We start from the raw sequence: 13558 nt of genomic DNA, 5'->3' as shown, positions 1-13558 counted from the left end.
AATACAAAAAATATATATAAATTGGCACTCATCCTTATATCTTAATTTCTTCTGATATTTGGGAAATATGGATAATCGGGATAAGTATTTTGGCTTGCTTTTAAAAAGGAAATATTTCCCATCTGAATTGTGCTTGATAATTCAGATACAGTTGCTGGCAGAGGAGACATCCTCTCTCGGGACTCTTTCTCCTACCAGCATATCGTTGAGACATAAAAAAAGAAGAAAATACATAAAGGTAGAATGCAATCTGTTTTTTTACTGTAAAATATTTCAAACAAACAAAAAAACCTCCTCAGACTTGCTTTCTAAAAGGCTTGCAAAATGAAGTTGTGCAAACACCTGGCACAGAAATGTCCTTTCTGATTAAAGCCTAAGCATATGAATCAATTACAGTTCCTCCTTCTATACTTCTATTGTTCCTCATTAAGAACTGGGCATTAGCTATATCTTGTTCATAAGCAAGAATCGGTCCTTAAAAATTAATATTTTTAGCTAGGTACAGTGGCATATGCCTGCAATCCCAGTACTTAGGAGGCTGAGAGAGAAGGATCACTCGTAGGTTTGAGGCCAGCCTCAGCAATTTAGTTAGACCCTGTTTCAAAAAAATAAAAATAAAAAAGGGTTAGGGGTGAAGCTTGGAGATAAAATGCTCCTGGATTCAATCCCCAATACCACAAAAATAATTTAACATTTTTTTCTTATCTTTCAACAGGGGACTTATCATGTTTCAAAATGAAACCTACATCTTAGAACCAATGGAAAATGCCACCAACCGATACAAACTCTTCCAAGCAGAGCACCTGAGGAGAATCTGGGGGTCCTGTGGATCGCCTCATAACACGTCAGGCCTCACTGCGGATAACATCCTGCAACCACCCTCACAGATGCCATCCAGAAGGGTACGAGGGGAACCCACTTGCACATGTTTGGGGAGCTGGGCGCTCCAGCTATGGACACCCAGCTAGGGAAGCCAGAGAGATCTTGCCATCCAGATGTTGTGTGGAGGAAACAGAATCCCCATTTGTCAGGAGACAGCGGGCATCGTGTGGGAGAGCATGATGCAATCTCCATCTCTGTCTTGTAAATCTGTCTCAGACTCATTAAAATATGCTGGCCAAGTCACACCCCCAGGGTGAGAAGGTGACAAAGTTATCATCGTTTGCCTTCTATGACCATGAGTGCTAGACCAAGTCCCAGGGCTGGCCACAACCACAGCAAACAAGACACCAGCGGCCCCTGGCCCCTCTGGCTGCCCTCCTCCCAGTGGAGGAGAAGGCTGTATTGAGGCTGCTTCTCCACAGTCGGCTTTGCAGTTAGGGGCTTCTCCTCAGAGGTTACAAAAATGCTCGGTCTTCTCCCACCTGCCTGGGCAGAGGGGCGCCGAGTCCTTGTTCATGTTGTTTGATAAAGAGCCTTGCTTAGACCAGGTGCCTGCCCTGGCCTCTTCCTGGGACTGGGCAGCAAGATGAGATTTCTGGCCACTTGTATCTGAGTCTGCTCGTGGAAGGTCCTCCTCCTACCCCAGCACTGGAAAGAAGTTTCCAAACATAGAGTCCACGCTGCAAACAGACTTGTCTGTCTCTTCCTTCCCATGGGACACCACCTGCCCCTGGCATCCCATATTATGGTCTACCAGGTCATAGTGGCATTCCCGTAGCAAGGAATAAAGGGGTCTTTCCTCAGTTGGGTTGAAGGCCCTGAATTGAATGAGCACACCAGCAAGGAAATGATCGACTGTGTCTGATATTTCTATGTCTGGATATCCTGATGCTCAATTGACAAGAAATCAAACAAAAATAATCAAAGATGATGTCGCTGTGCTGATACTTGACCGGACGCAAACATGTTCTCTACGTGTCTCTTAACTCGCTTTTGTCTCCCTAGCCTGGAGTAGACCGTTGCTTAGCAGTCTTCATTTTACAAACATAGCTCTTGGTTCTCTCTGGACCCCTTTTCTCAGTTCAAACAGTCAAGCTTATCCTACATTTCTTCTCATTGTCCTTTTATACCTATGGAGAGTGCCCTGTATCCCTAAAAGGCTCTTAGCTGAGCTCCTGGCCTTTATTTTCCATGCAGTTCTTCAGTGAGGGTTTTCTGCCTGCCTGGCCCTCATCTCCTCTCCTATTGGGCTCCCAACATTTTCTATGTGAGGTGCTTGAAACCTCTTGGGTTTTTTTTTTTTTCCCCCATTACAGGAGAGAAGAGCTTTCCCTTCAGGTACTAGGATTCAGCTTGACATTGATGTGTAGTGGGGGAGGCTGTATATGAGTGCCAGAAAACAAAGCTTGAAAAATACCCACCAAGCTGGGCATGGTGGCACGCATTTGTAATCTTAGTACTTGGGAGGCACACACAGGAGGACCTCAGGTTCAACCCCAGCTTCAGCAACTCAGTGAGACCCTATTTGAAAATTTAAAAAAATAAAACAAGGCTTGGGGTGTGGCTTAGAGATATAACACCCCTGGCCTCAATCCCCAGTACCAAGAAGAAAATAGAGGAGGAGGAGGAAGAGGAGGAGGAGGAGGAGGAGGAGGAGGAGGAGGAGGAGGAGGAGGAGGAGGAGGAGGAAGAGGAGGAAGAGGAGAAAGTAGGAGGAAACTCACTAGCAGCAGCTACTAAGAATTGTTCTATCCATATTTCCCCCACTCCCAACCCTCTTGGGTGACAGACTTAAGGGTTGGAATCACTAAGGTCACCCCTGGATCCTTCCTACGCATTTTTTTATTTCACTTTTCTGAGGTGTTGGCCTTTGATTCCAGACTTTGGAGAAGATGGGACTGGGCTGCGGCTTTACCCATCCTGAGCAGACAGGGCGTTGGCTTCCTGTCTCCCAGCCTCTGTGCTTTGAGTACCTTGTTGAATGCCTGCCCCCCACATCACGCAATTTATAACTTGATGGTTTAAGTGAAACTCAAATATGTTTGTCATGTCATTTAGAAGGACAAACTCGATCTGCACTTGCCGACCATATTCTAATTCTTTAAGCACGGCTCTCTAGAAGTCTCATCGGCACAGTAATCTCCAGTTGTTTTGACGTGTAGAGAAATAGAGAGAAGCTGAATAACGAGGCTGTTTTGTTAATAATGCATATTGAAGTGTAAATGAACCTTTAAATTGAAAAGAGAGGGCACCCATGCAGTTCAGCTCCTCTCTCACTACCGCTCCAGAAATTGTGGTAATTGTTTTTATGCAAGAGAAAATGTCCTTGACCTAAACTGTGTGAATATAATGAAAATGGTACCAAAATAAAATAATTTTCAAATTAAGTGGAATAGTTGGGAATCAGAATCACCTAGAAGATTGTATTGGATAACAACTATAATAAGTATGAAAGGCACACATTCAAGTTATATGCCGCTTACCTGCCGAAATCATGATGCCTTTATTTTATACTAAAAGAAAAAAAAAATCAATGTGACTGCGGCTAATTAATCTTGTTTATGCCGCACCGGGGCTACTTGCCTTTTCCCAGTCTTTTCCTGCCTCTACTAAACGTTAACTATTGCAAAGATTGGTTCGCACGCTGCGCATTTTCTGCAGATGTTTGCGTTTTTCTTCACGGAGCATGAGGAATCAATCTACATTGGGAGTGTACACCAGCTATAATATAAACCTGAGCTATTGTTTGTCATTTTTACAAGGCTTTACATTAGATTTTAGTGAGAGCCCAAGTTGCTTCCGGAAAGGCACAGAAAGAGAGAAAGAGCATCACAGCCCACGGTGGGCATTTAAGCCCCGCCCGAAACGCCCTTGGCTCTGGGTCACCTGTGTGGACGCCGACTCTCCCCATTGGCTATGCATTCAAGAATGGAAACTAATTTAAAGATCCGCCTCGGCAAGCCAGAAGGGAGGCATAGACTAAATCTGCTACTGGAGAAAATCACTTCATACATCCCAAAGGCAAATGGAAATTATTTTTAAAATATCCTTTCTTTAGGGATTATCTTTACCATTGTTCCCCTCCATTAGCAAGGATAATTACGAGGCACTATGAAAGCTGCTGCCTTTGGCTACTGGCGATGTACAGGCGGCCAGGCAGGTGGGTGCTGCAGTGCACCCTCAGAGGCATCGGTCTGGGGGCGACGGGCGCACGAGCTTCTGTGCTTCAGGCAGCCCATCGTATCCGTTGGGCAGGAGCCAACGTGTGCTCTGACGGTGTTTTCTAGTACAGCAGCACCCAACAAGAGCTGAGTCTCAGGGACTCACGCGATGACCAGAGCCACCCAAAAGTTCATTAGCCATCGGAGGCATATTTAATTCCTCTCTAGCATGAACATCCTCGGGTCTCTAAGAGAACTGATCAGGTTCTGTTACTGCCTCGGCTATTCACACGCGTGTGCACACGCGCACACACACGCTCTTTTACTGGTGCAGTGGACTATGCATCATAGTGAGATTCAAAGTGATACAATGGGAGCAGCACACATCACTTAGTCTGTCTCTCTGCACACCGCTTCCCTGCTCCCGCCCCATCCGTGTTAGTGAGACTGTAGTGAAACCTTCTTGTGTGGCTGTAACCTTATGTGACTGTTTCTTCCTCCATCCTCCATCCTCCATCCTCCATCCTCCATCCTCCATCCTGCTCTCTCTCCTCATCTGACCGAAGTCCCTTTGGCCTCTTATTTCTGCTCTGGCCTCCACATATGTCAGAAAACCTATGACACCTGTGACTCTTGACTTTGGGAGTCTGGCCGATCTCACCTAACATAATGTTCTATAGTTCCATCTATTTTGCTGCAAATAATATAATTCTGTTCTTCTCCGTGGCTGAGTACATTTCCACTGTGTGGAAGCACCACACTGTGTTATTCGTTTGTCTGTTGATGGACACTAGGTTGGTTCCATATTTTGGCTACGATAGCTATCCTATAACTGAATAAACATGGGTATGCATGTATCATGCTGGTATTTTAACTTCAATTCCTTTGAAAAAATGCCAAGGAGTGGTATAGCCTATTCTTTAAAGGAACTTCCACACCAATTCCATAGTAGTTGTACTAATTTACATCCCTACCTACCCATTCCCCCACCTCCTCGCCAGTACTAACTAGTGTTTGTATTCTCAATGATTGCCATATTAATTGGAGTTAGATGCAATCTCAGGGTAGTTTTGACTTCATTTCCCTGCTTACTAATGCTGTTTAATATTTTTTTCATATATTTGTTGGCCATTTGTATTTCTTCTTTTGAGAAATGTCTATTCATTTCAACAGCCCATTTTTATTGGGTTATTTGGTTACTGCTTTTTTTGATACTAAGTTTCTCGAGTTCTTTACATATTCTAAATATTAATCTGGTGTCAGAGAAGTAGCTGACAAGATTTCCTTCCCATCTTGACGTGGGGTGGGGCGACGGAGAGGCAAGGCCAATTTCTAGTCTGAGTATCTGCGAGTGTCAGCTGGGGCCCTGCGTTTGCAAGTGTGATTCCTATCCACTCAAATTCATTAAAACTCTGAACAAATAACAGATTTCCTTTGTGCCATTAGATTTTTGGACTCAGTCTGCTGCTCCCCATTTGTTGACATTTAGTCCGTGAGACCCAGACTCTCTCGTGGTACAGGGTCTCGCCTGCTTGTTAGTGTTGCTGGCCCACAAAACAGCCAGGCGCAGAGGTTGTCCCGTGCAGGCACAGCCAGCCTGCTTGTCCCCAGGCATGCCGTCATGGGCAGACCCCTTCACCAACAGAGTTCAGGGTTCCATCATAAATAGGCATAAAATGTCCTTCGAGGCCAATGTGAAGCTGAGCTGGTAACAATTTTTTCTTACTTTTTATTTTTTATTTTTTGGTACTGGGGACTGACCCCAGGGCTACTCTACCTCTGAGGTACAACACTCCCAGCCCTATTGGCTTTTAACTTTTTTTTGTTTTTTATTATTTATTTATTTATTTATTTATTTATGTTTGCAATACTGGGGATTGAACCCCAGGGCACTCTAGCTCCAAGCTATACCCCCCAGCCCTATTTTTATTCTTTTATTTTGAAACAGGGTCTCACTAAGTTGCAGAGTGCTTCACTAAGTAGCCAAGGCTGCTTGCAAACCTGTGATCCTCCTCTCTCACTTCCCAAGTACTGGGATTATATAAGCATGCGCCACCACACCCAGCTTTTATCATTATTTTTAAACAGGGTCTCGCTAAGTTGCCAAGACTGGTCTCAAACCTGCAATCCTCCAACCTCAGCCTCCCAAGTACTGGGATTACAGGTGTGCGTCACCATGCCTGGCTCAACCAAGCTCTGGATTCATCTAATTGGCTGATCTTGCCAGCTCTGGAGACAGTAGCCCCGGGTCTGTGGCTTAGGCTGTGTTGTTGCCTGGCACATCACGCCTGACTTGAGTATGTTTGGGCAGCTCTATCGTGGCTCCAAAGACCCTGGCCAGCTGCCCCCGCATCCCTGGGTGACTGCACAGCCCCTCGTTGCCCTGGCCACGCGGTCCTCCCAGCAGCTGGAATGGTACTTAAGTCTCGCATCCAGGGGCTCCCACTGCTCTTCAGTTGCTAGTTACTGCTCCACCTCCTCTCCCAGACACTGACCTGGCCCTCTTCACAGTCCTACCTGGCCCCCAGCTCCAGCCAAGCTGCGGGCTGCTGGTCTGGTCCCTGGGCTTTCCCCAGCCTCAGGACTTCTGCTGTTGCTAACTCCGCCCACCTGAATGGCTGTCCCCGCAGCACTCCCTGCACATCCCTGTTCTCCATCATTCGGGTCTCAGCTCACTGAGCCCCTATCCCCAACCATCAGGGTTCTCTTGCAGAACCCTGTTCACTGGTTTTGCTGCACTTTTCAAAGACTGCTGGATTTTAATTTTCTTTAGTTCTTTATTATCACTCTTCTTCTGCCCACCTACGACAATATGAGCAGTGTGGAGACACTAACTTTGGTCTTTTCTGTCCGTGGTTCCCTAGTGCCCTGCACAGTGCCTGGCACACAGCAAGTGCCCAGTAGATTCTGGGGGGTGAGTGACGGCTCTGCAGAGGGTCTGACCCCTGGGAAGAAGATCACAGTGACAACTTCCCATAACCCTGATCTCTTCTATCTTGAAGTAGGCCAAGTTCTTCGTGCTGGAGTGCCTTGCACGCTGTCTTGGGGATAGTCTGTCTCTGGGAACTTGGCTGAGATGACTTTTAAAAGCTCAGGAACTGGTTTTCTCTTGAGCAAGGCTCAAAGAATGCCTGTGCCCCCACCTTGGATTGGGGACTATTGGGCCACTCCCAGACACTCAGATGCCCTTGGGGACCAGCCTTTGTCTATAACGCCAAAGTAAAAATTCAGTCGAGCAACCAGTTTGAAGCATCGCTCTCTACATCACAAATTAAATGTATGATTTAAAAAAAAAAAAAACTAGATAGCCCAGCTAGGTAGAGATCATGTGGAGGTAATTTAAGCCCGTCTCTAAGTGAGAGCAAACCTTCGTAGCCGCGAGCGGGCCATACCCCCGTGGCTTTTTATTATGATGTGGTTAAGTTTCTTTCTGAGTTTGCAATTCTCTGAATTCATGAGAAAAATTGGACTTCTCTGAAAACTGCAGAGACAGGGAAATTGTGTTCATGTGTTTGTTTTCATTATCTGGAATTGTGTATTTTCTAAATGATGAGCCAAGGCCAGTTGGAAATCTCCCCCGGTTGTTGATTTCTCCCTCTGCAGTCTGAAAAGCATGAACGTCTAAACAGCCAGAATGCCAGGACGCTTTCAGTGAGTTTTTCGAAGGATGATTAACTTACTTTTCTCATTTCCAGGGCTGTATTTTCTTCTGTGTGATTAGCTGAATTTGTTTGTGGTTAATCAAGGTATTGTGGGCAAAAGAGAGATTTTTACTCTTGGACCCCTCCGTGAAGAAAAGGGGAAGACCCACACACTACCAGAAAGTGTCTATTGTCATGCGGGCCCAAGTACATGGGGGATGGGGGGGTAAATATTTTCTTTCTGAGTACACCATTATCACTGCAAATCCTGCCTAGACACACAGCTACAAAACTTGATGGTTTTTTTTCCTTGCGACATTGTAAAAATATGAGAAATTATACCTTTCGTGGTGCTTGATTTTCCCCTTCCTCCATGAGATTTCCGGATTTCTTTAGGGACACCTAAATTCATGAATCAGCACAGCTGGGCGGCAAGTAGGGACACTGCTAAAATACAAACATTTTTCTTGTAAAAATATGTTTGGAAGATCCCAGACTGTTGGGGATTTGTTTTAGAAAAGATGTTTCCCTCAGGATTATGTGGCTGGAAATCTGACTCAGAGCATACTTAGACCCTTTTGCTTTTGTCTGAGAGCGCGGCTAGAACACGCAGGTTTTCAAGTGGAGCCCTGTATGTACTTAACTCATAAACCAGCAATTTCAGGCAAGAAAACTCAAGACCCAGTCAACTCCCACTTCCTCTGACTGCGTGTTATTGCAGAAACAGAAGGCTTTGGGGTTTTGTTTTGAATGTTCGCTTTTTTGAGACCACCCTCCATGAATGGCTTTATTTCTCTTAGAACATGCCTCTGGGATTTGCCCAGTAATTCACAGAAGAGCGTGAGCACTCTTCGAGGAAGCTTGATTAAAATGTTACCCACTTCAGAAGCTGCCCTATAAGTGATGGACTCCATATTTCTGCTGCCTGAATCGTCTCCATCCTGAATTTTGATATATAGTTTCCATGTTCATCTCAACTCTACTCTGACCAAATCCTCATTCCCCAGCGGCATATCCGGTCCCCCCCACGCACACACCACTGGTTCTTTTCTATTTCTTTTTGTTCCTTTATGTTTTACGCCCCCAGCAACTCCTTCTTAACCTCTGTGTTTATTGGCCAGGCTGTGGCCTTTTCTCCAGACCACCCCAGTCTTGCACTCTGTTTCTGACTACATTTTTAAGTGATCAGAGCAGCCACAAGACAGCTCCCTGGAATGGCATCCTCAGTGTCCTCCCAGAAGGGCCATGCGGTTCCTGTTCAGAGTATACTCTCCTCCACCTTTGTCAAATCATGAAACAGGTACTTTAGGATTCAAAAGGCAAAAGAAGGCACACACAGGCACCGAATCCCAGGCCTTCTTTAGCAGCTTCTACACGTGCTACCTGCGGTCTGAAGCAGTGGTCTTTGGCCGGCTTCCCTTCCAGAGAGCTTTGGTTTAGTTTGTCAACAGACTCATTTTAATAATTGTCTTGACTTTTTCTGTTCTGTAGTCAACGATCCAACAGGAAGAGTAAACTCCTTTCTAGGATCTTCCAGATAGAAATAGAAATGAATCACCTATGTTGAGAAGGTTTTACAAAAACAAGTGTTTTGGGCTGAGGTCAACTTCTAATGGGATGGGGGCCAGGGGCCCAGTGGGGATAGAGCCTCCTGCAAATGGTTGAGTGGAGAGACATTGACAGTGTTCTGGAAATCCCAATGTGGTTTTAAGGGAAATTCAATTTGTGTTTACTTTTGACAGCGTAAAAGAGAGACCCTTAAGACAACCAAGTATGTAGAGCTGGTTATTGTAGCAGACAACCGAGAGGTAAGACCTTTTTGAAATTTTTCAGTAGAGTTGGTTAAAAGAGAAAAGGGGAAATGTTTAGTCAGGTATTACTTAATTTCCTTTGCAGTCCTAAAGGTATCAGGAACAACCTATTGAAAAAGTCGTTTTCTAACACTAAGTATAAAGTACTAAAAAATATTTCTGATGTTATAAAATAGTAGCAAAGCCTACAGGGGAAAAAACATAATACTTTCTCTGCAGCTAAGCTCTGAGGGAAATTATGAAAATTTTTAGATTGTGGGAAAAAGTTGAATTTTTTAAGAGTTGATATGTCCTAAACCAGAACAAAAGAATGAGTGGGTGGGTGGATAGAGGTTTTAGAGACATGGCTAGAAAATCCTGCTCTCAGAGGTATGGCTTGGTACTTATGTAGATTTTTAAATTAAATTTAAATTAGTTTTCCTTTAGATTGTCTTTTCTGTCCCTTTGTTGTCTCAGGGACATATTATGAATAGGTGACATTTTCTCAAGGACTCATTCAACACACATGAATGAAGTAGACTAGATGATTGCTCAAAAAGCTGTTTCCATCCTGGAAGGTCAGATTAGAGTAGAGAATGGGGAGTTTATTAACTTTCTACCCATATCTTCTTCATTGTTTGAATGTTGTCGCAACCTTCTCTTGCTTTTACTATTTAATTTTTAAAAACAAATAAAAAAGAAAATTTCTCAGCAAGTTAAAATCAAGTCGATGACATGAAAAATGGCTTTGGACGGCCTCATTGTTGTCCAGCTTCTCTTTGCCAAGACATGTCACTGGCTCTCTAATTTATGAGCCTGGAAAAATTGCAGAAGTTACTGTCTTATGAGCACTTTGGCTTGGGCGAACTTCAGGGAGTCCCCAGCCAGGGAAATCACTCCACAGGATGCAAGCTCATTCCATGATACACCAAGGAGGCCGCACGTGGTCTATAAAAGCCCAAGACTTCACATTTTCAGGAGCTGGGAAGATGAGACTTGATTGATATTCTTGCCATTATTAATGCTGACATTTAAAATTGTTAAGTTTCAGAAGCAAGGAAAAGATCTGGAAAAAGTTAAGCAGCGATTAATAGAGATCGCTAATCACGTTGACAAGGTAAGTTCTTTCTGGGGTAATTAAATCACTCAGATCATGTAAATGTTTGGAAATGAGGTTGAGAGAATTAAGCATGCGCACCTGCCTCAGCGGGGAGACCCAGTTCCACCTCCAGGTCCTGAGCTGAATCTCTGAGCATCCTGGCTTCTGAGCATGTGATTCCCAGGTCCAGGGACAGATTCAGGAGCTGCTGACCCACGGCATCTAAACTGTGGTGTTCTCAGGGACAGCTTCCTCCAGGCTCTCTTCTGGCCCTGCAGACTTCCACTCTAAGGAGGTTTTGGACTCCACAGCCAGGTCCAAGACCCCTGCGGGATGCGTTGGACCCTGCTGAGAACTCCTGAGCTGGGCTTTTCCCCAGGCCTCGTGTGGTGGATGCCATTAGCACAGTCCTGTGTCAATGTAGCCCTGAGGTTGGGCTCTCATCTGTCAGGGACAGATGGGCTCCGCTGTCCTGGGACATAGAAATTGGCTTTCAGCTCAGCCAACTACAGGAATATCTCTTACTGAGAACAAGAAGGTCAGAAACCAACATTTTATATAGACAACTTCCTGGCTGGAAGAGCCCCTGGAAATCCTGTCCACCCTGGGGATATTCACCACAAACTGCTCCTTCTACCGCTGCTTGCACGGAAATGGTGATACTGTCTGTCTATCTAAAGTGTCTGTCCTGCCGGGCATGGTGGTGCATGCTTGTAATCCCTGCGCTTGGGAGGCTGAGACAGGAGGATCACGCAGGTTCAAAGCCAGCCTCACTGACTTAAGAGACCCTGTTTCCAGATAAAATATAAAATAGGTCTGGGAGTGTAGCCCAGAGGTATAAGGCCCCTGGGTTCCATCCCCAGTACCACCAAAAAATTAAAATAAATAAATAAAGTGTCTGTCCTCCATCTGCACCTTCCATAGGTCATGCCTGGGCTGTGTGAGGCTGCTGGCTCCACTGCTCACCTAAATCAGAAATCCCACCTGGGCACTGCCTGGGAGCTTGCAAGGGTCTCCTTGCCTAGGAGGAGGAGCAGGATGGACTCCAGTCTGTCCAGAATCGCCCATGTGATTCTCACATGCAGTATGCTGACGACCCAGTCCTAAAGCCATGCTAGCTTGTCAGTGATCCCATGTCCCCTGCTGTGAGGACCGCATGACAGGCTCACAGGACATTGCTGAGCCTCTTAGAGCCAAGCTCCTCTGATGTGGTCACCTCCTACAGTGTGCTTCGCAAGGCACCTTACTGTAGCCTTTCCCCAAACAATCCAGTCATATTCAGATGGGACTTTCTAAGTTTTCAGAAAAAGGAAGGCAAAGACCCTTAGAGAAATTTGTCTCCATCCTACAAGGCTTTCTGCTCTGTCCTGAGCCCAGTACATGAAGAATTCAGAAAGACTCAGACTTGGGCCTTCAGCTTCAATTCCAGCATCACAGGGGACCAGACACGCAAAGCACCAGCTTGGTCCACAGTTATAGGAACTGCACATGCGTCATGCCAATGCCATCAACCCAGGGGTTGGGTGGAGGAGCAAAAGAGAACCACTTGCTGCTGCTTGGAGCCAGAGGGAATTGTCAGGAGATCCCCAAAGGAGAAGGGCAACCCCACTTTCACCAGGAGCAGAGCCAGAGAGAGCCTGGCCTGCAGGCAATGAGTCTGAACGTGGCAAAAGGGCCCCTTGTGACTAAACAGACTATGTGTGCATACGTGGGCATACAGGTGTGTTTCTATAGCTGCGTCCCTGTGTGCTCAGGTATGTACATGTGTCCTCATGTCTGCACATGTTAGTTTGCAGGGTATGTTTATATGCATGCTTGTGTGAATGGAAGAGGAGATGAGGCTGGGGGGACTTAGACTACCTAAGGCAGGATCACCTACGGAGCCGTGCTACAGCCAGTAGAGAGCCCCACACTGGTTTTTAAGCAGAGGAGAGACACATAGGATTATACAAAGCTACTCTTGCAGTTAATGTGGAGACGGAATGGCCAGAAACATGCAGGGCTGGTAGGAGCCTGGTGCCTGGGAGGGAGAACTTGAGAAGGATGAGGATTCAGCGCTGTTTGAAGGGCACACTGCACTCATCTACTCTTTTAGCAGTGACGACGTGCCTGGCTTTAAGGATTGGCAGGCACTCTCAGGTAGGAACAATTTTTCCCATTTTTACGGTAGAGGAAGCTGAGTTAACAGCAGTAAGTAATTTGCGCATGTCCAAGCAACACTAAAGGAAAGGACCAGGAATGAGCTTCCATCTCTCCAACCCCTGCTGGGGCTCTTGGCCTTGATGCTACACACCAGGGTGAGGCCTAGAACTCTGTGGCCACAGAGGAGCAGCGGCCAGAGAGCGGGGATCCAGGTGACAACATGTGGTAGCAGAGCAACAACTGGAGGACATTTCAGACCCTAAGGAAAGCCAGAGCAGGAAGAGGGGTCTTGTAGGGCACTCCGAATAGGCAGAGATCTGGGCTCAGCACTCAGGGCCGGTAGCTGGATGGAATTTTCTGAGTCAGAAACATACAGATGGCTGTTGATATCCTGGGATGACATTGCCTTGTCCACCGGACCTTTGAGGCAGGCCAGACCCCCGGGCAACCCATGCTAGTTGATGCACTTTCAGTAGTAACTCTTTGCACATTGCAGTATACCCCAAATTCAAGCAGATGCCAGAGAGTCCTGATAAAGGCAGGTCCTTCTGGCAGGAGAGGTGAGGGGTGGATCATTGGAGGACCCTGCACACCTCCCAGTATGAGCCCCACCCAGGCTGATCAGAACAGAATTTCTATCAGAGACAGGATGAGAGCCAAATCTGGGTCCCATGCAGTCCAGGCCAGCCACTCTCCTGGCCACCTGGGTTGGCTTATGTATACGTTTACTGTCAGACATGCCCATTTTCAAGTCTCAGATGTGATTGGCTTGGGAAGGCCATGGGGAGATACTGTCCAAGGTCCTCCAGCGATTCTAATGGAGAACAAGACTGAGCTGGACAG

General features: G+C 46.1%; 1 protein-coding gene across 1 annotated transcript in view; it reads left to right on the top strand.

The window, feature by feature from the left end:
- The window catches only part of ADAM12 (ADAM metallopeptidase domain 12), a gene marked incomplete at both ends in the record, with an annotated part of 329128 nt that overhangs the window by 226560 nt on the left and 89010 nt on the right, over positions 1-13558 (top strand). Inside the window, 3 exons of the mRNA XM_080694881.1 lie at positions 716-902; positions 9427-9492; positions 10520-10591. Coding sequence (XP_080551007.1) covers positions 716-902; positions 9427-9492; positions 10520-10591 — 325 coding nt within the window. The remainder of the gene's footprint in view (positions 1-715; positions 903-9426; positions 9493-10519; positions 10592-13558) is intronic.

This window comes from Muscardinus avellanarius (assembly GCF_963383645.1).
Source record: "Muscardinus avellanarius genome assembly, chromosome: 4".
In the NCBI taxonomy this organism is placed as follows: Eukaryota; Metazoa; Chordata; class Mammalia; order Rodentia; family Gliridae; genus Muscardinus; species Muscardinus avellanarius.
Note: the sequence above shows the minus strand (reverse complement) of the source record. Positions and strands in the feature narration are given on the sequence as shown.